This window comes from Emys orbicularis, chromosome 3 (genome assembly GCF_028017835.1).
Source record: "Emys orbicularis isolate rEmyOrb1 chromosome 3, rEmyOrb1.hap1, whole genome shotgun sequence".
Lineage (NCBI taxonomy): Eukaryota > Metazoa > Chordata > Testudines > Emydidae > Emys > Emys orbicularis.
In genome coordinates this window covers 148,828,830-148,852,728 of record NC_088685.1, presented here as the reverse complement: position 1 = coordinate 148,852,728, position 23,899 = coordinate 148,828,830, and the positions used below count along the sequence as shown (strand labels likewise).

General features: G+C 45.9%; 1 protein-coding gene across 1 annotated transcript; it reads right to left on the bottom strand.

The window, feature by feature from the left end:
* Positions 1-13,768: 13,768 nt before the first annotated feature.
* LOC135876459 (cytochrome P450 1B1) lies at positions 13,769-19,900 on the bottom strand. Its single transcript, XM_065401675.1, has 3 exons — positions 19,881-19,900; positions 18,074-19,069; positions 13,769-14,381 (listed from the first exon to the last, which is right to left on the bottom strand). Exons 1-3 carry the CDS (start codon positions 19,898-19,900, stop codon positions 13,769-13,771), a joined length of 1,629 nt encoding a protein of 542 aa, XP_065257747.1.
* Positions 19,901-23,899: the final 3,999 nt, after the last annotated feature.

Below are 23,899 nucleotides of genomic sequence, written 5' to 3'. Positions count from 1 at the left end.
CTCTGCCTGGACAGTCCCCATTGATACCCTAAGTCTCTCTCAACAAGGTCTGTCTTCATCTTCTTCGTAGTTTCCCCAGGTCCTGGGGTGATGGCCCCATTTGCGCCTCCTTCTACTGATTGTGAATTGTTCCCCAGACCCTGCTCACCTGGTTCCCACTAGCCACTGAAAATAATTTTCCACCACAGATCTGGTTCTTGAACAAATGACAAAATGCTATTCTCATTCTGGATCTAATCTTGCTCCCATTGTAGTCAATGGAAGTTTTGCTTTTGGCTTTAATGGAAACATGATAGTGCCCTTGATTAGTATGTGTCCCTAGTTTCTGCTGTATTTATTGCTTCATCTTACATGACTCCCTTTCTTGCATGTATGTTGACACAGTTCAGGAGCTACTGATTTTCCAAGCTACAGGTAGCCCTGTAGCTCTCTCAGTATCTTCCAATTCTTTATTACCACTGAACCCGATTCCCAACCTGAATAGAAGGCACAATCAGTGCTTTCAGGAGCTGACCAACACACAGAAAAGAAAGCGATAACCCTTCCAATGAGAAGAGGATGAACGTGCTGGACGCTGACTTCACAGGCTCTGTGAAATCACTGAGTCCTTGAGACCTTTTGTGTTAATTTCGATGGAATAAAAGGACCAGGACAGTCAAAGGCATTAACACGACTTTGTTATTATTCAACACTAAATAGTCTCACTTGTTTTGAGTACAAAGACATGGGCCTGCTGAGTCCCATAGCAAACACACTAATAAATTCACACCAATATTTGGACATCTATTGATCAGAGCAGGAAAAGAATCAGAAACAAAATATAAAGCATTTTGAAATTGTGGTTAGGCAGGACAAGCTTAGTCAAAAACCTCTCTCTGAAGAAGGGACATTGTTTAGTCCAGTGGTTTTTCAACCTTTTTTCATTTACCAATCCCTAAAATATTTTGAATGGACGTGCAGACCCCTTTGGAAATCTTAGACATAGTCTGTGGACCCCCCAGAGGTCCATGGACCGTGGGTTGAAAACCACTGGGTTAGTTTCTTATTTCTCTAGCATTCCTTCATGGTGGGGAAGAAAAGGTTAGTTCTTCTTCGAGTGCTGTCCCCGTGGGTGCTCCACTCCAGGTGACAGTGCGTCCCAGCACGGTTGATCGGAGATTTTCGGTAGCAGTGCCTGGTCGGGACGCACGCGCTCAGGTGCTGTCGTTAGGCTCTGCCTGAGTGCACGCGTCCTGCATCCCCCTTGGTTCCTTCTCAACCATCCTCAGCTGAAGATGGGACTCGGGGCAGTGCTAACCTCTTCCCTGGTCACTGAAGGAAATAAATAGATAGAAATAGTTAGTTAGACTTATCCCAGTTTCTCCCTTTCCTTTAGAATAGCTCGTTAGCTTATTTAAAAAAAATTCCTCACGTTGGTCTCCCGTTGAGACTTTTCCCCCAGGCAATCATACTTCCATGATGCCATGGTCTCCAGGCTTTAAAAAATGCAGCTCCTGCAACGACTCTATGCTGCGGTCTGATGGGCACTCACTCTGCATGGAATGCCTCGGTGAGACACATGTCCCTGCTAAGTGTCTTCACTGCACCAACCTTAAAACTAGGGCTCGGCGTGACAGAGACTTATGCATAAAAATGCTCCTGATGGAGAAAGCCCTGCAACTGCCTCTGGAGAAGGGCAGTAAACCCTCTCCCTCACGCTCCCCTGCTAAGTCGGAACTGACCGGGAGTGCAGCTTCGCCCTCTCACGCGAAGAGGTAGGAAGCCCCGATGTCTCCGCTCAGAGACACTCAGAAGGGTAAAGGATCTCCTACAAGGTCTTTACCCTGGGCCTTGGTGCTGACAGCACCAAGAGCAAGCACCTCCGGCCACCCCAGCACCTCAACAGTGACTCATGCGGGGCGCAAAGGCAGGGACCCAACTTCCCACAGCGGGAAGCTCTCCTCCACACCGGTCCCCCCGGCACCAACATAGACCCAGTGCCAACAGCATGTTCCACCCCGGTGCCGACAAGAATGTTGGCACCGAGCCTGCCCATCACCCCATGACCAGACGCGGAACCTCTGCAGGGCTCCCACAAACGCTCTGCGGCTCCAGCTAAAGCCACGCACAAATCACTACTGGCTGCCGCTCACACTGAACACTCAGCAGCCCAGGGAGCAGCAACAATTTCTACACCAGACTGATATTTCTGTGGCCTCTGAACCTGACTCTCCGCTCCTTGACACGGAGCGCTCACTCTTTGAACAACAGCTCTCGCCACCAGACCTGGTTGCTTTCACTGACAGTGAGAATGACATACAGCAGCAGGCAGAGTTCTCCCGCCTGATTCTCCCCCTCCACTGGAGTCTTATCTCTCTCAGGGCACGGTGCATCATAAGAACCAGCCTCAGTTTCCCTACTTTGTCCCCCTGTGGACGGGACCCCAATTTTCCTACCCTGTGTCCTGGTCTCAATGGTCCCCATGACCGGTTCCTGCCACCACTCCTCCTTGCGCCCCTTCCATGAGACGGCAAGCTCGTTCTGAGCCTCTCTTGCTAGCTACATCGACATCTAGAGCCTCTGAACCCCCTCTTGAAGATGTGGGCTATGAACCCTTGCCGGATTTACCGGCTCCTGCCTCGCCATCAGCCACAGATGAAGCCCTCTTGCTTCCACCTCCACAAAAGGTGGGTGACTTTAAGCAATTCCAGGACCTTTTCAAGAGGGTGGCACTCAGCCAGGATATTCCTTTTGGAGGAAGTCCAGGAGACACAACATAGACTCCTCAAAATCCTTCAACCCTCTGTGCCCTCAAAGATCGCGCTCCCCATCAACGAAGCCCTCCTAGAACCAGCTGATACTCTCTGGCAGATCCCTGCCTCCATCCCACCAACATGCAAGAAGGCTGAACGTAAATACTATGTTCCCGCGAAGGACTTGGGTTTTGGGTGGGAAAATAAATCTAACTCTTTTGTGGTGGATGCAGCAACACACAGAACAAAGCAGCCACAATACTGGCCCACTCCACAAGACAAGGACCTCAAACGTCTTGACCTCCTGGGCCACAAGTTTTATACCTCCTCCACTCTACAATTTAGAATTGCAAATTATTCCTGCCTCCTCGCAAGCTATGACTACGACAACTACAACAAGCTCTTTGATTTTACCTCCCATATCCCGGAGGACAGGAGAGCGGACTTTAAGAATGGTCATACAGGGTCAGACCAAAGGTCCATCCAGCCCAGTATCCTGTCTACTGACAGTGACCAATGCCAGGTGCCCCAGAGGGAGTGAACCTAACAGATAATGATCAAATGATCTCTCTCCTGCCATCCATCTCCACCCTCTGACAAACAGAGGCTAGGGACACCATTCCTTACCCATCCCGGCTAATCGCCATTAATGGACTTAACCTCCCTGAATTTATCTAGTTCTCTTTTAAACCCTGTTATAGTCCTAGCCTTCACAACCTCCTCAGGCAAGGAGTTCCACAGGTTGACTGTGTGCTGTGTGAAAAACTACTTCCTTTTATTTGTTATAAACCTGCTGCCCATTAATTTAATTTGGTGGCCCCTAGTTCTTATATTTTGGGAACAAGTAAATAACTTTTTCCTTATTCACTTTCTCCACACCAATCATGATTTTATATACCTCTATCATATCCCCCCTTAGTCTCCTCTTTTCCAAGCTGAAAAGTCCTAGCCTCTTTTTAAGTCAGTCCTTGTCGAAGGTCAATTGGTGTCCAGAATGGAGTTACAAGCATCCTGGACATGGTGGACACAGCAGCCCGCACCACTGCCACTGCGTTGGTGATGTGCAGGTCTTCCTGGCTGTCTGCATCCGGTATCCCCAAAGACCTGCAGACCAAAGTGGAGGATCTTCCTTTTGATAAAGATAAACTTTTTTCCCCAAAAAACCTGACAAAGTTCTTCACACTATGAAAGACTCTAGGGCCATCCTGCGCACACTGGGAATACCAGTGAGACAACGGTATCAGCCTTATCAGAGGCCCCGCGCACAACAATATCACTGGCCCCAGTCCAGACCTTATGATACTGGGAGAAACCACAACAGACCTCCGAGGCTCAGGCAAAACCATGCGCAACCAACAACTTCCCACCCATTGGGAAACAAACAGCAGTTTTGAAGTGCTGGTCAGTTTTGAAGCGCGACCACTCCTTGACTCCGCCACCTATTTGCCCATTTGGCTACTGCCTCCAGGCTTTCCACCATGTCTGGCAACAGATCACCCAGGACTGCTGGGTCCTGGAAATAGATCAGTCAGGTTACTCCATCCCTTTCATATCTTGCCCGCCCACCCTTCCCCTTCCCCATCCTTCTTCAGGGACCCCTTTCACGAGCACTTCCTCCATATAGAGGTGGCTCATCTTCTCCACCTAGGTGCAGTGGAACATGTACCGACGCAACATCGGTGAAAAGGGTTCTACTCCCACTACTTTCTGACCCAAAAGAAAGGTGAGGGATGGAGACCTGTACTAGACCTACGCCGACTGAACAAATTTGTCCGTGTACAAAAATTCAAGATGGTCACACTGGACACAATAATACCCGCGCTGGAACAAGGGGACTGGTTCACAGCCCTTGACCTACAAGACGCCTATTTCCATATATCCATCCAGCACACAGACGCTTCCTGTGATTCACACTTGGACACGACCACTTGCAATACAGAGTACTCCCATTCGGTCTCTCCACAGCACCGAGGCTATTCTCCAAGACCCTAGCCGTAGTCGTGGCCCACCTCCACAGACACGGGATCATACTTTTCCCCTACTTAGATGACTGCATTATCAAAGCCAGCTCCTATGACGAAATGTTAAAAGCGACAAACTTTACCATCTCTCTCTTCCACAGTCTAGGCTTTCAAATAAATTTCCAAAAATCCACCCTGATAGTTCATTGGAGCTCACCTAGACTCAATTCGAACCAGAGCCTCGCTTCCACACAACAGATTCCACACTATTACACATCTCATACGCACGATCTCTGTTCACCCCAGAATATAGGCACAGACCTGCCTACAGCTTCTTGGTCACATGGCAGCCACCACCTTTGTGGTCAAATACTCCAGGCTGCACATGAGATGCCTTCAGGGTTGGCTCAACTCCAACTACAAACCCAGCAGACACAGTTTCTGCATAACACTGACTCCACCACCGAACATATTGGCCTCCCTACATTGGTGGACAAAACCAGAAAACCTATGCACGGGTGTTCCCTTCCATCCACACTCCCCAGTACTCATGCTCACCACAGACACTTCCCTGATAGGTGGGGGAGTGCACCTAGGCGACCACAAGGTACAGGGCCGCTGGTCCCTATCAGAGACCCGTCTGCACATCAATCTTCTAGAGCTCAGAGCCATCAGGTAAGCTTGCCTTCACTTTCTTCCCAACATAAAGAACAAGTCCATCCGAGTTCTGACAGACAATATAGCATGTATGTTTTACATCAGCAGGCAGGGAGGAGCATGATCTCACTCCCTATGCACCGAAGCCATCCGACTATGGAATTGGTGCATACAACATCTCATAGAAATCCCCGCTTCTTACCTGCCTAGGTGTCACAACACTACCGCCGACACACTCAGCAGACACTTCTCCGAGGAACACGAATGGGAATTACATCCCACGATACTCCGACATCTCTTCTCCCACTGGGGCACTCCATCGATAGACCTGTTGGCATTTGCGGTTTTGAGGAGTGCCCATCTATTTTGCTCCAGAGTGGGACTCGGGAACGCATCTCTAGGGGATGCGTTCCTCATTCCTTGGAACAATTCTCTCATGTACGCTTTTCCACCGATTTCACTGATACACAGGGTTCTACGCAAGATCACAGAGGACAAGGCCCGGGTCATACTTATTGCCCAGCTTGGCCCAGACAGACGTGGTATCCTTACTTGCTACGCATGTCCATCCATCCGTCCTCCAAGGACTTTCCCCGCCTGACCAGCTCTCCTCTCCCAGAACGGCATTCGGCTTCTTCACCTGCAGCTCCGGAAACTCCATCTGACGGCGTGGTTCCTTCATGGTTTCAATCCCATGAATTAGCCTGCTCAGAACAGGTCCAATATGTCCTCCTGCACAGTAGAAGGGACTCCACTCGTAAGACTTGCCTGCAAAGGTGGAAACGCTTCTCCATCTAGTGCTTTCACAGACGCCTGACACCCCAGACTGCAACCCTCCCTCACATCTTAGACTATCTTTTTGAACTAAAACAGGACGGGCTTTCACTCAGTTCTATCAGAGTACACTTTGCGGCCCTTGCCACCTTCCATGACACACTGGACGGCTATTCACTTTTTGCCCACCCCACCATGAAATGCTTCCTCATGGGCCTGCAAAATCTCTACCCTGAGATTCATTCACCAGTAGCCTCTTGGAATCTCAACCTAGTTCTCCGCAGTCTCATGAAACCTCCTTTCGAGCCCCTGGCTACCTCATCCCTGCTCCACGTGTCCATGAAAGTGGCTTTCTTGGTTGCCATAACATCAACGAGAAGGGTTGGTGACATAAGCGCCCTGATGGCCTACCCTCCCACACCATTTTCTCTAAAGACAAGGTTACTATGCGACCCCACCCCAAATTCCTCCCCAAGGTGGTGTCTCCCTTCCACCTTAACCAGCCAATACACTTACCTGTATTCCATCTGATGGGCTCTTGCATTCTATCTTGACAGAACTAAACCATTTTGTAAATTCCCTAGGCTATTTGTTTCTACTACTGAAAGATCAAAGGGTGAGGCTATCTCTAAGCAAAGACTCTCCAAGTGGATTTTGGACTGCATCAGATCCTGCTATCAGACCCAGAATGTTCAACACCAGAGAGTGTTAGAACTCATTCTATTAGAGCAATGTCAACATCCGTTGCCTTCCTCCACAATGTACCTATTACAGACATATGCAAAGAGCAACAGAGGGTCCTGTGGCACCTTTAAGACTAACAGATGTATTGGAGCATAAGCTTTCGTGGGTGAATGCCCACTTCGTCAGACATATGCAAGGCGGCCACATGGACATCTGACCACACATTTGCCAAACATTATGCTATCACACGGGATACCACGGCAGACGCCATAGTCAGCCATATGGTACTGTCTACCATTATCCCTCATGCAACTCCAAAATCCCACCAGCCATAGTGGGTACTGCTTCACATTCACCTGGAGTGGAGCACCCACAGGGACAGCACTTGAAGAAGAGAAAGTTACTCACCTTGCAGTAACTGAGGTTCTTTGAGATGTGTGTCCCTGTGGGTGCTCCACTATCCACCCTCCTCCCCTCTACTTTGGAGTACTAATCAGACAACTCTATGGTAGAGAAGGAACTGAGGGGGGTGCGGCACGCGCGCGCCCAGGCAGACCCTAATATTGCTGCGAGAAGCACCTGAGCGTGTGTGTCCCGACCAGGCACTCCTACCGAAGATCTCCGATCAACTGCGCCGGGACGCACCATCACCTGGAGTGGAGCACCCACAGGGACACACCTCTCGAAGAACCTCAGTTACTGCAAGGTGAGTAACTTTCTCTTCTGTTCAATTCTGAATCGTAAATGATCATTTTCCTTGCCTTTGACAAAACAGACACAAGGGGGGGGGGATAGTAAATGTGGGGGAAATTCAGCTTTTGTTGATCTTGAAGTACAAGGCAACTAGACAGTCATGTGGGGGCAGCTGTGGTAGCTGCTGTTCTGGGCTCTGGCTCATTTCTGCAGTCTGGGGTGTCATCTGGCTGGTCTGGTCTGGTCAAGTCCCTCTCCTTCACCGGTCTGTCTCAGGCTGGGCAGATGTAGATATGCCATCTCATTTCATTATGCTCGTGCCATGAGGTACAGCTGGTCTCAGGATCAGAGGAAAAGCTGAGTGAGTGAGAGTGGGGAAGGGAAGGGAGACAGTGAGGGATAGAAAGGAACATACGAGGGGAGGAAAGACCGAAGGCTCTCACATGTATATGGCTGATGTCCTCACTGGTGCAGCAGTGGTGGTCAGAGGTCCCCACTCATGTGTTGAGGTCTGGGAGTCATGATGGCCCTTCAGGCTCATGAACAAAGGACAGTATCTGGAGTGAAGTGGGGGCCTATCAGCCTTTCCCCTGGAAATCCCCCAAGAATGCAATCCCCATTCAATTTCCTCACCCCAAGGTCTCTCTTTATGAACCCCAAAAGCAGATGATGGGCAGGAGAGCCATGTCACAATTCCTGATTTAATTGCACCTCTGACCCCTTAGGGGTCACCTTGAGGCACCTCGCTTAGGTCTGTGGTCTGCAGATGTCACCTTTCTGGGGACAGAATTCTGCCATTCACTCCTTCCTGACTGGGTTTTTAGGTTGCAGACTCCTGCTCAGGTGATCACAGTGAATTGTGGATCTGACTTCAGTTCAGCACCTGCAGTCCTGTTCTCTCAGAGGCAGTGAAAATGTTATTCAGTGACTAACCAGCTTTCACCAAGCCAAGTACTCTTGATTCAGAACAAAAGCATTATAAAGAAAACTTACCTTAAAAAACCAAATCAATAGCTTGTATACATGCCTGACTTACCAGGTGATCACCCATCCTCTACAAGAAGACCCTGGCATGTTTTAAAGTACTTTGGGTCTCTGCCCACATTGTTTCAGCAGTGACGATTTGCATTACTTATCCCTAGTGTCTTTACTTCCTGCATGCTTACAATTACTAGCAAAGCCTTAAAGATACATATAACATTAATACAATAGTCTTTAACTATTCCATTTCCAAAGCATCTGTCACAAGCCCATGCTCTCATTATTTTGATACCATAGACCTACTTTTCAATAAACACGTTTTGATCCATTAATTTCTGGTTTCATTCTTCTCTTGTTTACCAGACATACAACCCAAGGAATATGTTGAGAGTGTCAGGAGGCCTTTTGCTTTTTGTTATGACTAATCCCAGTCATTCTGTCTCCCTTATATACCTTTCTCCATCCACACTTATTGTTATAGGGGATTGGGAAGTGGGTTTTTAAAAGATTCTGACTGTTGAGGTCATAATTGGGGTAGACCTGCTAGGCCCCCATTTTTACAACACATCAAGAGGATTTCAAAAATAATTTGGGGATTTGAATAAGATATTTCTGTAATGTATTTGTTTAACTTTGACTCACTTTTATACTTGTTTCTATCATGATACAGAACGTTCTCGGAGCAGCACCTATTTTTCTCTCGTTGCCATAATGACAGCCTTTCACAGGTTAGGGAGGTAATGACATATGCCATTAGGGAATCTGATGGGGGTGTGACTTTTCTGCTGTTGGATACACCCTTGCCCAATCTAGAAGCATTGCTACAGTCATCATCATTTTTAAACTGGTACCTGGTGGAGTTTAACGGATAGATTAGCACTTTGCTCGGCCTCACTTCTGTAAACTGTGATTGCTGGCCTAAAATGACATGATTTAGAAGTTTCTTGTTGCCTGTTCAGCAGCTGTAAATTCTACCCCCGCATCTTTCCTCAGGCTAGCTGAGAACTGGCAGTAACAGGCAGCTGCTGTTGCCCTGTATAAACCTCAAGCCAAGTTCCCATGGCTGCATAACACAAGAGAGGGTCTGTTAGCACTGAAGAAGCAACAATGAAGAGTAAAAATGTGCCAGTTAACCTTGAAGAGGGAGTCTGACTTCCAGCTTTGGACAGCTGGCTAGCCAATATATTCTGCTATGAAGCACAGACATTAGATGGGTTGGTTAGCCGGAAGACAATGGGCAAGGGAGTACTTGAGAAGGGGAGAGGAGACAAGAAAAGCAGTCAGGAGTGGTGGGACCAGTGAAAGGAGGGAGGAACCAGGGAAGGAGGAACACAAAGTGGTGTGACAGAGATTGGGGAAAGGTGAACAGGAGGTGGGGGAGATCAGAAAAGGTGAGATGGCATTGAGAGATGGTGGCAGAGTTAACAGAGAATGTTTTTCACATAAAAGAAATTGTGGGGGAGAAAAAAAATAGAGATGGTGAGGGGGAAGTTCTGGGAAGACCAAGAGGTGGGACGGGGACCCAAAGATAAAAGGAGGGGAGAAAAGATGGAGAGAGAGGAAAGAATGCAAAAAGACTAGAAGAAGAAGAATAGCCCAAACTAATTCTACCTTAATCTCAGGGGGGAAATATTTAGGTCTCTGCAGTCTAGCAGGGACAAAGCAATTCTTTGGCCTGACTAACTCGGGGGGGGGGGGGGCACGCCATCATTTGACTTTTCCCAGGTTAAGCATGCAACATATATAATGATTTTGTTTATCCAAATCCCAAAAATATGAAGTATAGACTAAACAGATTTATTGTAAGAATAATTTTTATTTAATATTTTGGTAATACAGTGATCCATCTTAAAATGACCACAAAGATTAGCTGTTTAAGAACTGCATACATTCTATCTGGGTATTAATAAACTTGAAGAATTTTACAGTGATAGTATGATGCACATATTTGACAAGCATTTATACTGTGTATCACCTGATCATAGACATCCACACAAATCAATTTCAACTGTATGAATGACAGTCATGTTATCACAGATACATATTTTAAAGCTTTTTGGGAGAAGTACAAAATTACAAAAAAGGTATTTTTTACTGAAATAGAAAACAATGATCCTTGAATTAGAATAACTTATTCTGTTGAAGGTTACAGACTTTTTTATGGACATATATAAGTATAAGTGAAAAATGTGTTGATCTAGTATAGATCTGAGTATGACTATGTTAAGAATGTTATACAGCATTTCACAGATATAGGCTAAGTTCTGGGATATCAAAGATTTTATGTAGTCCACAAAATACCTGAGGGATACCCCTTTTAGATTTAAAAAAGCCTTTGATTTTAATGTTTAGTTTTGAAAAACATGGACGTACATTCCCTACAAAATCAGAGATTTGAAATAGCTGAGTCGGGTGTGTCCCTGCTACCTGGGTTTAGGGGGCAATGCTTTAAAGACCCTGATACAGATTCCTTTGAAGTTATTAGCAAAGCTCCTATGTACTTCAGTGTGATCAGGATCAGGCCTTCAAAGTTGCTCCCATCCAACACCACTGTGAATTTTGCCATTGCTGTCAATAGGGGGTAGGATTGTCACCTACTGTATAATATAGGGCTCAGTCCTTCAAATCTTTATTCATGTGAGCAGTCCTCACTCCATCAAGTAGTCCCACTGATTTCATGTTTATAGCACCAGGCCCATATTCCTCTATATACCATAGGGTCTGATTTTGCAATAGTCTACGCACCTCAAGCAATGTGCTGAGTGCCTCTAACTCCCATGGATTTCATTTAGAGTGTAGGGATATTAAAAACATATTAAAAAAGGTACTAACAGTAATTCCCCTAAGAGACAGTGACCCCCTCATAATTTGGCCCCCACACTTTAAAATCCAACAGTTTCACCAAGTACAAAAATCTCTTGGGTCTTCTGTTAAAACTTGTAAGCTACTGTCTGTAGAAACCATTGATTATATCTATCCTGTGAAAGATACTTTACTACTATGTAAAACTTACAAACAAGTTAATTAACTTTGTTCTTGAAGTAATTGATACAATGTAAACAAACACTATAAGCTGTTAAGTGACTTTCACTTCATTCAACGGCTCCTAGGACAGACCCCCCCCACCCTCTGTGATTAAAGGGCCGGGAGTCTCAAATGAATTAGCACACACCCGGAAAGTGGTGGAGACAGTAAATTAAAATATGGTTAAGGTATGGAATGTATGTTGATGATGCTTGATATACATGGATGGTTAGGGAGGTGCCAGCCTAGAAAGGAATGACCAGAAAACCCCCGGAGGGTAAACTGGGATCCACCCCATCACCTGGAAGGATGAGAAACACAAACTTCGGACAATGTGGAGCCACCAGGAATGTGCCACTTTGGACAGAAATGTGTGCCATCTGCTCATTGAGTCAGCAACAGCAGGATAAAACAGCTCCCATAGACTAACATAGGAATTAATCCCTATAAAAATGGACTCTAAAGACTGATGACTTTGAGTCTCTCTGGTTCTGCTGCCAACCTCCAGGAGCATCAGGTGCATCTGACACAAGATTCGGCTCCATCCTCATGACTAAGCTACCTGGCCAGTAACTTGGCATGAGCAACTTCTAGGCTGGTAACTATAACACCTGTACAGAACTTGAATGAATGATTGTGTGAATGAATCTCTCTCCCTCTCTCTCTCTCTCTCTATATATATGTGTGTGTGTGTGTGTGTGTGTATAAGAAATAAGTAGTCAAACAACGTTGTTTACTTTTATCTTTTGCTTTATCATTATATTTACAATAAATGTGGCATCTTTGCCTTATCCCTCTTAATAAGATCCTGCTGGTTTTTATTCTATTGGTATAACAAGAGTAGAGCGTGGTTTGTGTCTCACAGGAGGTGCCCAACACTTTGCAGGGTCTGCACTTTTATATATTAAAAAGCAGGTTCTCTGAGTGTTGTTCATTATCCTATATAACCATTACAGAGTGGTTCAAGACTATAATACTTCTCATGTATGTTTTACTTAACAGCTGATCACAAGGCTATTTGAAATGTAAGTGTTTTGTGAAATAATGCAAACTACAAAATGCCCAAATTATCCTGATTGGGTCCCAATAATTGTATGTAATCCAAACTCCCATTATTTTGTTTCATGTCCTTACTGGAAGTAGATCACATTAATAGTACATGATGAACCATCATAGGCATAATTTTAACTCCAGCTAATAGAATGATTATAGGAACATAACTATATCTATTCCACATGTTGTTTGATCTTAGTGGCACAAAAGTTCTAAGACACAAGTCCTCCTGCAAACCTATGTGAATTTTAATGGGACTGCTCATGTGATTAAGTGTTGGCATGTGCCTAAAGATTGGCAGAATCAGGCATAAGCTTTTAGCTGAGAAAATAAACAGTCCACAATAAAAGGCCATCCTTAAGTAGGTTTTCCTAATGAAAATATCTATTATTTTTTCTTTGATCAGTACCTTTGCTTCTGCTTATGAATAAATTAATGGATTATATATCATATCTGCCATTTGGTGACTTACTACTTTTAATCTTTCTGCTTGAGATGTAATGAATTTCAATACAGTCCATTTGTTCACATATAGATTATGAAATACATTTCAAAATTCCGTTGTGCTCATAAACAAGTCTTTTTGTAGTCATACTTTAAATACTTTGGAATGTTAAAGGCAAGCTTGGCATTTTACCCAACTTCATTTGAAAGTTTATCGTCAAGGCACTGAAACACATCCCAGCGCATGTCCCAGGACGTAACACAAGCCCATGGCAGTTCCCTGCATAGGGCGCTTGCAGAATCTGGCTCCAACAATCTAGGCACCTCTTTCCACACAAGATTTCACTTTGGGATGTAGAGTCTTTGAAGGCAAATTAGGGCTGAGACAGCTGCAATGAGACATGGAAAGGGTTGCGCAAGGAGTGGCTGGGACACTCCAGCCAGGCAGTTAATGAGGAGGGTGTTAAAATAACTGTTTTCTTCTGCCTGTTACCCCAAAAACAAAATTTACTTTTAAATCACATTTTTTGCCTGTATTTCAGTACTTAATATATGTATAAGGCTCCCCTCGCGCGCGTGCTCTCTCTCTCGAATTAAAAAAAAGATTACCTGCTTAATGCTTGGGCAATTCCACTCCCCAGTGTTTTGTGGTACTTGGTATATTACAAAGAGCTCACCAGTGCTGCATATTATTATTTACTTTATTTTAAGTCTCAAAAGAGAGAGGCGGGAGCATCCTTATATATTTTATTCAAACGTCAGTGTTCACAGATTTGCTGATAGATGATTTTCAGTAGCTGTTTTCTCTGCTTGCAATCTTTGGACAGCTTTATCTAGCAAATACATAGTCTCCCTAAGAGTGACATTAACTGTAAATGGCTTAGGTTTAATGGTCAACCCATAGGTGAATTCCATTTTAGAGTCCTCATTTGGATTAGCAATAAAATTGCACTGGTGTACCAGTATGGAGGTAAAGAGAAAGAGCTGCATCTTGGATAACTCCTCTCCAATGCACCTACGTTTACCCAATGAGAAAATCATCACATTGCTAGTAAGATCTTTGTTAATGAATCCATTCTCATCCAGGAATCTTGTTGGCTCAAAATCCTCTGGGTTGGACCATTTTTCTGGGTCATGATTCACTGACCACTGATTGATGAATATGACTGTGTCTTTGGGAATGAAGTAGCCCATTATGGAGGTGTCGACTGTGGTGGCATGTGGAATAGTGACTGGCACAAAGCTGCTGAAACGCATGGATTCATAAAGAAAAGCCATAACATAGGGCAAATGAGGTTGATCTTCTGCACAGGGCAAGCGATCTCTGCCAACAATCCTATCCACTTCTTCTTGCATTTTAACCTGCACCTTTGGATATCTGTTGGAATTTAAACATATATATACACGTCATCTATGCAAATATAATCTATATTTTCAAACAACGGACTTTCTTTTTGAAAGAATCGTATTTAACTAAAGCTCCTCAAATTTTTTTCACAATTTTTGTCAAATGCAGTTGTCAAAAGCAGTTGTCAAAATAAAATATTTCATAGAAACATATTGATTATGACATGTTCAGTGGGAAAAAGTCAAAATGATTTGTTTCAATAGTGTTATAATTTAATTTAGCCTGCTATATTAAAATTGTATTTTATATTACATTTAATATTTCATGTGTATTGTATATTTTAATGCAATATAAAAGTTGAAACAAAATGGATTTAAATGACACTAAATGAATTATTTTTGAATTTTAAATTTCAGCTTTTCATTCTAAATCAGAATTACTTCCCCCCTCTCCATGCCCCCAAAAGTAGGAATTTCTCACAGAATGGAAAAGCTGGTTCTTGACCAGCTCTATATGTAACCTCTAAATCTGTTTCCATCGATGTTTGAATTAACACATATGAGACTATATTACACATGGATTAGAGCTGTATGTAGTGTTTTTTAAAACTAAAATATTTATCTGATAAACTATCAGAATAGAAAAGTTCATGAGCACTCAGACCTTTGTTTGTGGATATTTACTATGACTAATATCAAAATACACTTTTTCATGGTACTGCATTGTATTTAGGATCACTAGCAAAAAATTATTCCAAATTTGTTATATAAACTTGGAGAAGGACCTCCAAGTGAGAGAGATTATAAAAGAAACAAACAAGCAAAAACATTGTAGAAAGGGAGATGAGACTATTTTTTCCTCTTTGATTTTTTTTTTTTAAGCCCTCATTCCTTCCCTCTTTAAAAGCAACATTGTCTTCCCGCATCTATAATTTTTTGAAGCTCTGATTTTTAACTCATCAAGTTTGGGCTTTTCATGTTCCTGTGTCTTCCCCCTGTCTCAGTATGTCTCCATGAGACAAGGGGGATGAGTTAGTATCTTTTATTGGACTAACTTCTGTTGGTGAGAGAGACAAGCTTTGGCACTACACAGAGCTCTTTCTCAAATTTGGGAAAGGTATTCAGAGTGTCACAGCTAATACAAGGATCAAACAGATAGAAAAAGCGCTACTTATGCTAAACTAAGGGACTATTCAAGGTGAAGTGGCCCATTAATACCTCTGTAGTCATAAGACAAAAAGGGGAATTAGTAGGGTGACTAGACAGCAAGTGTGAAAAATCGGGACGGGGTGGGGGGTAATAGGATCCTGTATAAGAAAAAGACCCCAAAATCGGGACTGTCCCTATAAAATCGGGACATCTGGTCACCCTAGGAATTAGTGGGTTACAGAATGTTGTAATAAACCATAAATCCAGTGTCTTTATTAAAACCATGATTTTTAGTGTCTAGCAAAGTTATGAATTTAAGCTCCCAGGCTCATCTTTTGAAAGTGTTGTGATGGTTTCCTTTGAGGATGAGGACTTAGAGGTACATTTCACAAAGGGATCTGATGTCTGCATGGCAAACAAAGTCCAAATGTAAAGTACTCCAGTTAGAATACCAAACAGGTTATGTAAACATTAGTAATTATACCCTTACTCTTAAGGTGTTAAATATGTGTGGCTTTTAAGCAGCAGCTAAGTAGATGAGCCTAAGGAGATAACGTCCACAGGAAGTGCAAATGGTTAAGGAAACGCTGGGAGAGGAAAAGGAGGTAACACCAGTTTCTTGCTATTTAAATGCTTCTTCCAACCGTAAGATTTTTGCTGAGTCCAATCATTTTCTACGAGGTGAATATTATGGTGCGTTTATAGGCATACGGTGCGCAATGGGTCCACCTGCTCTAAAGCTTTGAGATAGTTTTTCACTTGTCATGCAACCGTAATAAAGGCACCCACGTTATAGGAGCAATAACATAATAGTGGGTTTGTAAACCAGTACGTGAACTCTTTATCTTGTTTAAGTAGATATTATCCTGTTCCTATGATCTCTTTGATCTTGACCTGGTAAAATCTGTTACTTTTGGGTTTGTTTTGTTGCCTTTTTGCCAGCCTGTATCTTTATGTAACGTTTACTGGAGTGGATTGGGGTTTGGGTTTTTTTTAAATATCTTTAGTTTTTGGCAGTTTTCCCAGAGCTTCCGTGTGAGTTAATCATGAACAACCAAGGTACTTTAGTGCCCACAAATACAGGATTGTTACCTTATGTGTACTTTCTTCTAGAAACAAAGAGCTAATAACCAGATCAGTTCAGTTTGATGTTTGCACATCACTGGCAATCAAAGCATTCACCTCTAATAATGGGCCAATTTGTTCACGGAGCATATTTAATATATTAGATTTTGGTTGCAGGATTCACTCCAACTTGTCTGTCTTATGTCACACACAATGTTCTGTACAGCTAGACCTATTAGTTTAGAAGCATTGTTTATTTTAGTTGGCTTTTATATATGGATCCTTTCCAACAGCAGCTGCATCTAATTGCGTTTGAGGAACTGGAGTGGGGAAAGCAATAGACTTGCTATGTGATCAGTGACGCAACCTCACTGTCACATTTCAGAAGCATGGCAGGGGAGAGAAGAAAACTGCCTTTTTTTTTTTTTTTTTTAATGAAACTGATGGGTATATTTTCCCAGAACGCTGAAATTTTGACTGGCAAGGGACAACTTTATTCTTTAGACTTCAACTAGCAGGATGTAGCCATACCTGGGTCTCATAAACTGATATGAAACACACCCTGCCTAAGGCAACAAAAGCCAGGTTGGCCCGCTTCTTATCTCTCTCTCTCTCTCTCTCTCCCCCCCCTCCCCCCAAGAGAGATTTCAGAATCAAGCTCTGTATTTGTAAATTATTTTAACCCTTGCTGGAAGTTCTTGCCTTAAACAGGGGAGGTTACTGCCATGTTTCCCTTAGAGGATTTTTTTAAATAAAGTTTTGACAAGATTCTCACATTCGGCTTCCACAAGAAAGCCGGGAGGGGGTCCTGCTGCTGGAAAGAAACAGCTGCAGTCAGGATGATGTAGCAACAGTAGTGAAGAGGGTCTAGGTCTAGTATCATGCACTAAGAGGGACTCTAGGTTTATCCCTGTTTGTGGTAGCTAAGAAGGTCTAGAATTACTATTAGTGATACCTATTTCTTATATAGTACTCTTCAAAGTCTTTTAATGTATTTATCCTCCCAACACCCCACTGCGGTAGGGACGCAGCATTATCCCGGTTTTACCGATGGGGAACTGAGGCACAAATTTAGCCAAGGTCACTCAGCAGGTCCATGGCAGAGCCAAGAACTGAGCCCAGGTCTCCCCTGTCCTAAGCCCCTCGACCCTCCTTCCCCTCTGAGGGGTCTAGTTCATGGCCTGGAGGGAGAGGAGAAGGGCTCGGATCTTGCACTAGCAGGGATGGATGCTCGGTTCATGCTGGTTGCTGAGATGAAGGGTTTGGACGTTGGTTAGGGACAGGGCGCAATGAGAGCCCCAGGCTGGGCGGCCACCCCACTCTGCTGGTTCGAGGGGGACCAGTTGTCCCCCTATTAAGGGCTTTATTTTATGTACACAACTCTACCCTCCCTGGAAAAAGTGTCCCTCCTTTTCACACTTGCCCCTGCCTTTAAACCCCCGCCCCTCCGCGTTGGGTGTCTGGGATGGCTCCGCCGGGGAGAGCCGGCCCCAGCCCGAGCGCACCCACCGGATGAGGAAGATGATGAGCCACTGCAGGGCGGTGGAGAGGGTGTCCTGGCTGGCCCCGAAGATGTCGGTGACGGTGGCGGGCACGTGCTCTAGCGGCAGCCGGGGCTGCGCCTGCTGGAGGCGGATGAAGGCGTCCAGCATGTCGCGGGGGGCGGCCCCGGGGCGCAGGCTGCCGCGGTGCTGCAGGAACTTGCCCCGCACGAAGCTGTAGAAGTCGCGGTTGAGCTGGCGGAAGGCGCGGTAGGCGGCGCGCACCGGGTTGGGGAAGCGCTGGAGCCAGGGCAGCGCGTCCACCAGGCTGCCGGCCCCCACCGTGCGGCCGAACTGCTCGTTGCGGCCCACCAGGCGCAGGAACTCGGCGTCGCTGTGGCTGTAGCGGCGGCCGAAGCACAGGGCGCTCATCACGTTGGCCACGGCCACCACCAGGCTGCGCCCGGGGTCCAGGAAGGCGCCGCCCGCGCTGCCCCGTACCAGCAGCGCCACCAGCGCCCGCGCCTCGCCCAGCAGGTGCTGCTCCAGCAGGCGGCGCGGGGCCGGGCTGCCGGTGGAGAAGGCCCGCACGGTGGAGTGCGCCAGCCGGCGCTGCAGCTTCCACAGCTCGGAGTAGCCGCCGAAGGCCAGGCTGCGGCCCCCGGACACCAGCTGGAAGGAGGGGAAGCGCGGCCGGCCGGCGAAGGCGGCCCCCTGGCGGATGAGCGCCCCGCGGATGGCGCGCTCGCCGTTCAGCACCACCACGGGCCGGCTGCCCAGGCGCAACTGGAACACGTCGCCGTAGGTGCGGGCCAGGCGGGCGAAGGTGAGGTGCGGGGCGCTGCCCAGCTGAGCCGCGTTGCCGATCAGGGGCCACGGGAAAGGGCCCGGGGGCTCCAGGCGCCGCTGCCGCAGGAGGAGCTTCGCCAGGTGGATGGCGGCGAGCAGGGAGAGGAGCAGCAGCAGGGCGCTCTGCAGCGGCGGGATGCTGGAGAGCGCCTCTTCCAGCCGCCGGAGGGCCATGCTGCGGGGATAAGCAGAGATCAGGTCGGGCTCTGAAGGAAGGGTTCATGTGCCCGCACCTGCCGTGCAGCAAAAGGCGGGGGCAGTGGGGGGCTGCAGATGTGCCGGCTTCGCAGGGGCAGCAAGTGTAAATAGAACAAGTTCTGACACCGACGCCAGCGAGCGATGCTTATCATGTCACTGTGGAGCCTGAGATGTGCCTAGAAAGCGCCTAGCGCGCGGCTGGGTGCTGAGCGAAAACCGCAATCAAGCACCATTGGCGTTTGAAAGCTGGGGAAGCGCTCGCCCCGGCCGAGAGGGGAAGTTTGCCTCGTGGCAAGCGGACTCCCACGGCAGGAGCGGGCGAAGAGAGGAGGATGCGCTCGCTGTAAGCAACTGCCGCGACGTGGAAGCTGCAAGAAGCTTCTTCCTTATACAGGTCGGGCAGGTGATGCCAGTAGTGTCACCGCACGTCTGTGCCTACTGCGAAATAAATGCGTCTACCGCGTTGGAATCTGCGCGCAACGCTCCTAATTGTCTTTGGAAGGAAACAGCGAGAGACTGTAAATCAGGACAAGCTTCCCCCCTTCCTGACTTTAATTAGCGGTAGGCGTGAACTGGTAACAGTCAGTATGCACGCATGGGTTGAGGGAGATGGGCACAGCCCCAGTGATACAGGAATATCATTCACACCCAAATAGCAGTTACCAGTGTGGTAACTAAGAGCTCCTAGACAACGATCTAAACGTGCTTCACTTTTTGTCTTTTAATTTGAGTATGGGGGGAGGGGAAAGGGGAAGGCAGCTTTTAAAAAAATCTCTAATAAAACTGACCTGCTGAAAAATGCTTCCATCAGAGATTTCTGGGCTCCAGTGGGAGGATCCGGGCAGCCCGCAGCAGCTGTGATCCGTGCAATCGGGCAGCCCCAGCAGGAGACTCAGCACGCAGCGCAGCAGTGAGGTTCAGATCCCAGACTGTGGGAACCTCATTAGAAGCCCAGGTTCTTGTCACCCGGAGCTTGGCAGGTCATGTGCAGGCAAATGCCAATTGCACCCGATCCCGCATCGTGCGTTGTTCTAATCTTCCAAGCGTGTTAACCCTTCAGAGCTCGCACTTCAACAGCCTGCCTCGTTCAAACTAAATAGACATCAGCCAGATGTGATCCCTGCATAGAGCCCGGGTGATGGGGCAACCAAAACCTGCTGGAGCAAATGAGCGGCTTACAGGACAGTTTAGTGTCCCCCTGAGTTGAGCCGGAGCCCGGCCGGGCAGTCTTCTGGCACTGGCTCTCCTGGCTTCAATTCCACCAGCAGCTGCAGCCTCCAGCCCGTAGTTAGCCCTTCCCGAATTGCCTGGTATTGACAAATCGCAGCCGCCCGGTTCTTCCCTACGGGACCCGGCTCTTTGTCAATTGCCTTTGGCCCCAACCCATCTGGACTGGCTGAGCCTTCGAGGTTTCCTGCCTTTTGGTGAACGTTTTAGCAAAGCGGTTCCAGTTGAACGGCTGGCGGGGCTGTGGGATCGCGGACTTCTGTGGCAGGAGGGAAAATCTCCTTCATCTTCAGGGTTTATGAAGTTGGAAAGTTTCCCCCTCCTCTGCCTGTCGCCTCCCAGTTGCGTGCAGAGTTTGCATTGCGTGAGCCTGTGGTGGAAGCCTCCAGCCATCTCCTCCCCCCGCTCTTCCTCTTCACAGTACCTGACACCAGCTTAAAGGGAAATAACGCAAAGCTGGGCAATACAGGCGCCCGGCCGCGTGCAAGATTAGAAGGAAACGGCTGTAGCATGGGGAGCCAGGCTGATAGCTTTGCCACCTGCTGAAGGGAGCTGTTAGTTCCCAGAAGTGAGTTATTTCGTCTGTGAGCGGATGATCAGTTCGTTCCCGTTCGGTTTTGCTCCTCATCAGAAATCTCTGTAGGTCACTGGGATGTGTCCCTCTCTGGCGGAGGGTATGGAGTCTCGGCTGGAAGTAGCCTGCACGTCTCTCCATTCGTTCGCTTACCTCTGGGAGAGCAGGAATTGTTACCTCTGGCTGCTCAGGGAAGCCCAGGGAGTTTTTGCTATTGACTTGAAGGGGAGCAGGATAGGGCAAAGTAAAGGGAACAGCCCAGCTGTTTCCTAAGGTTCCTTCTTGAGTCCCATTACAGTTTCTATTTGTTTGTTTAGGGAGTTTTAAGAGGTTGACAAATCCTTGCCATGTAAATATCAGAGACAATAACCATTATAACACCGGGCTTTTGGTTAAAGAGGTACAGTGATATAGTCATCAGATCTCTCTATGTTACTATATTGCAGAGTGAGCATGTTAAGACACCCGAAGACATGTCATTTCTAATTGTTTTATTAAACCGAGTAAAATCTCTGATTACACAGTTAGGAGAGCAGACATGTCTATCTCATGTTAATATTCAAAAGCAAATGTACAGTTTCCCTTTTCAGGCACAAATAGTGATCTTTTCAGAGGTATATTTTCCAGTGTTCCAATATTATTGGGATGCTTTCCACGATTTATTTGAGGGATTATTTCCTTCTAGACACATACAGACAGAGAGAGAGAGTTAAGCACTATAATACATTTAGGATGTATTCCATTCTTTCTTGATTTAAAATGGATTACAGAAGTCCTCAGAGGTACCTACAAAAATGGGTTTCTGCATTTCTTTTCAAGCTGCTTTTCAAATATTTTTAAACTCTCACACACAAAATTTGCCCCAGGCTAACAAAATAGATTACAAATTGTTAGCATGGCAGTTTTGAGTGGAAAATATCATCTTGGTAGCATTTAGAGTTTCATGAGATTAGAACATGACATCTTGTCCATCTGAGAAGTTATTTTTATTTTGCTTTACTATTTATTAATTTGTTATAAAATGCACATTGTGTCCACAGCATTATATCTGGGTTCATATTACAAACATTTAAACAGACTGTTACCAACAGTTGGCATTGGTCAAACCCATCTCTCCTTCTACCACCTCCATCAGCTGAGTAATGAATGACCTAATCCTATTTCCACTGAAGTCAATGCAAATTTTACCATTTATTTCAATGGCAGCAAGAATGGGTCTGTTAGGAGCTGGGTGAAATCTTGTTATGGGTGGAGTTAAACCCTCATTGAGATTAATAGGTATGACTTCACCCTTCAGTTAACATACTGTAAAGATAAACCTCACCTAAGACAAAAGGAATATGTGAACACATCCAGGAATTTTTGCTGTGTAATGTTTATGTTCAGTGGCATGGATGTATGCGAAAGGGAAGAACACACAGAAACTGAGACAGCTTGGTATCTGACCTGGAAGAAACCTGGGTAGAGATTTTTGGGTCAGAGGTGCAGGGTGAAAAGAGTGTTCTTGGTGCTGTGAGCCAAAGAAGCAGTTTCCTACTATTTGATTCCTTCTGCATTCAGAGACACAGAAGTTTGCATGTTCTTTGTAAATAAACAAAACTGCATCAAAGAAATCCTTATCACCAATTTCTACTCCCAACTGGAACATCCCAAGGGCCCGAAATTTTGACTAGATGCTCAAGTCAAAAAGAGGCAACAGGTCCTATATCTCTGTCCCGCCCTCCTCCCCCCCGAATTAAGAAAAGGACAGTATGTGTTTTGCATCGAATCCCCAGGTCGCCAAACTCCAGTGCTAGTGGACTGCAAGAGGGAGAAGATTTCCAGAACCAAGGTTAATTTACCAAGGACGCCTTGCTGTCTGCACCCAGGAGCTTAACACTGGGGACAAAGATCAGGAACATCCTGACCCATCACAACAGGACACTTGAAACAGGTACCCGAAGAAGCTGAATCCTAGGCCATTCAGAGCACTTTTAAATGGCATTTCCTGACTGTTGAGTGCCTCACTTTGCAGCCTTAAGATTTTTTTCCTATTGAACCTCCAAATTAGACTGCAAGTATAACTGCTCACCCTGGGTGGTCAGCAGGGATTGAACCAAGGACTTCTCCACGAAAATCATGAGCATTCACTGTTCAAGCTAAAGGACTCGACTCTAAAGTCCATGTATTATTACAAGCCTAATTTAATTTTTTTTCATTCTGTAATAAAATATCTATCCTCTTCTTTCATTTTTCTTTGGCCTCTGAAAAAGATAAGTGACTTCCAAGAGTCATGGATGTTGAGTCCTACCATTGATCAATGGTTGAGGAAAAGAAAGAGAAAGAAGGCAAGATGAGAAAAAAGATATTACAGTTATTGTTTCATATTTATATTGAAGTGGTCCCTACTGGCCAACCAGGTCTGGGCCCCATTGTCCTGGGTGCTGTACAAATATGTAAACAGCGAAGTCCTCACCCAAAGTGTTGAGTGTTTAAACCCATTATTATCCAAGGATTATTTCAACTACATGTAGTAAACACTCACCCCAACTTTCTAGGGCCTGATTCTCTAGTGCTTTGCACCTTGTGTAGTCACACCTGTGCAAATTATATGAAATGTTGCCATTCTGATTTCTTAGTGTTTTACAAGGTGCAAGGTGTTTACAGTTTCAGGGTGACTGCACCTATATTCCTCCTCCATGGTCCCTTGAGGGAACTCACTCAAGGTTTTCAGCTCCCAGGTGTCACCCCTCGGGTGGAGACCCATGTGTCTCTCCCTCCTGTCTGGGGTTTTAAGGCTACACAGCTCCCTGCCTTACACTGCGATATCCCCAGAAAGCCAGTCCACCTAAAGGCTAGTGCCTGTGCATTGCTTTCTCTCCCCGAAGGCTATGAGCAGTGTATTGCCAGCAGTGGCAAGTCACCATGCAGCTCTTTCTAAGCAAGCACATTTATTCATAAGGTAAAAACATTATAGGGAACACATAATAAAACAATAAACAGATTTTAACACACTCTAAACATACT

Bases quoted from the DNA above. Each gene is read 5' to 3' on its own strand.
- LOC135876459 (XM_065401675.1), bottom strand. From the start codon at position 19,900: ATGGAAGCATTTTTCAGCAG. The intron at 19,070-19,880 runs GTCAGTTTTATT...TTATCCCCGCAG, and splicing joins ATGGAAGCATTTTTCAGCAG to CATGGCCCTCCGGCGGCTGG. The intron at 14,382-18,073 runs GTGGGTGCGCTC...AAATTCCAACAG, and splicing joins CTCATCATCTTCCTCATCCG to ATATCCAAAGGTGCAGGTTA.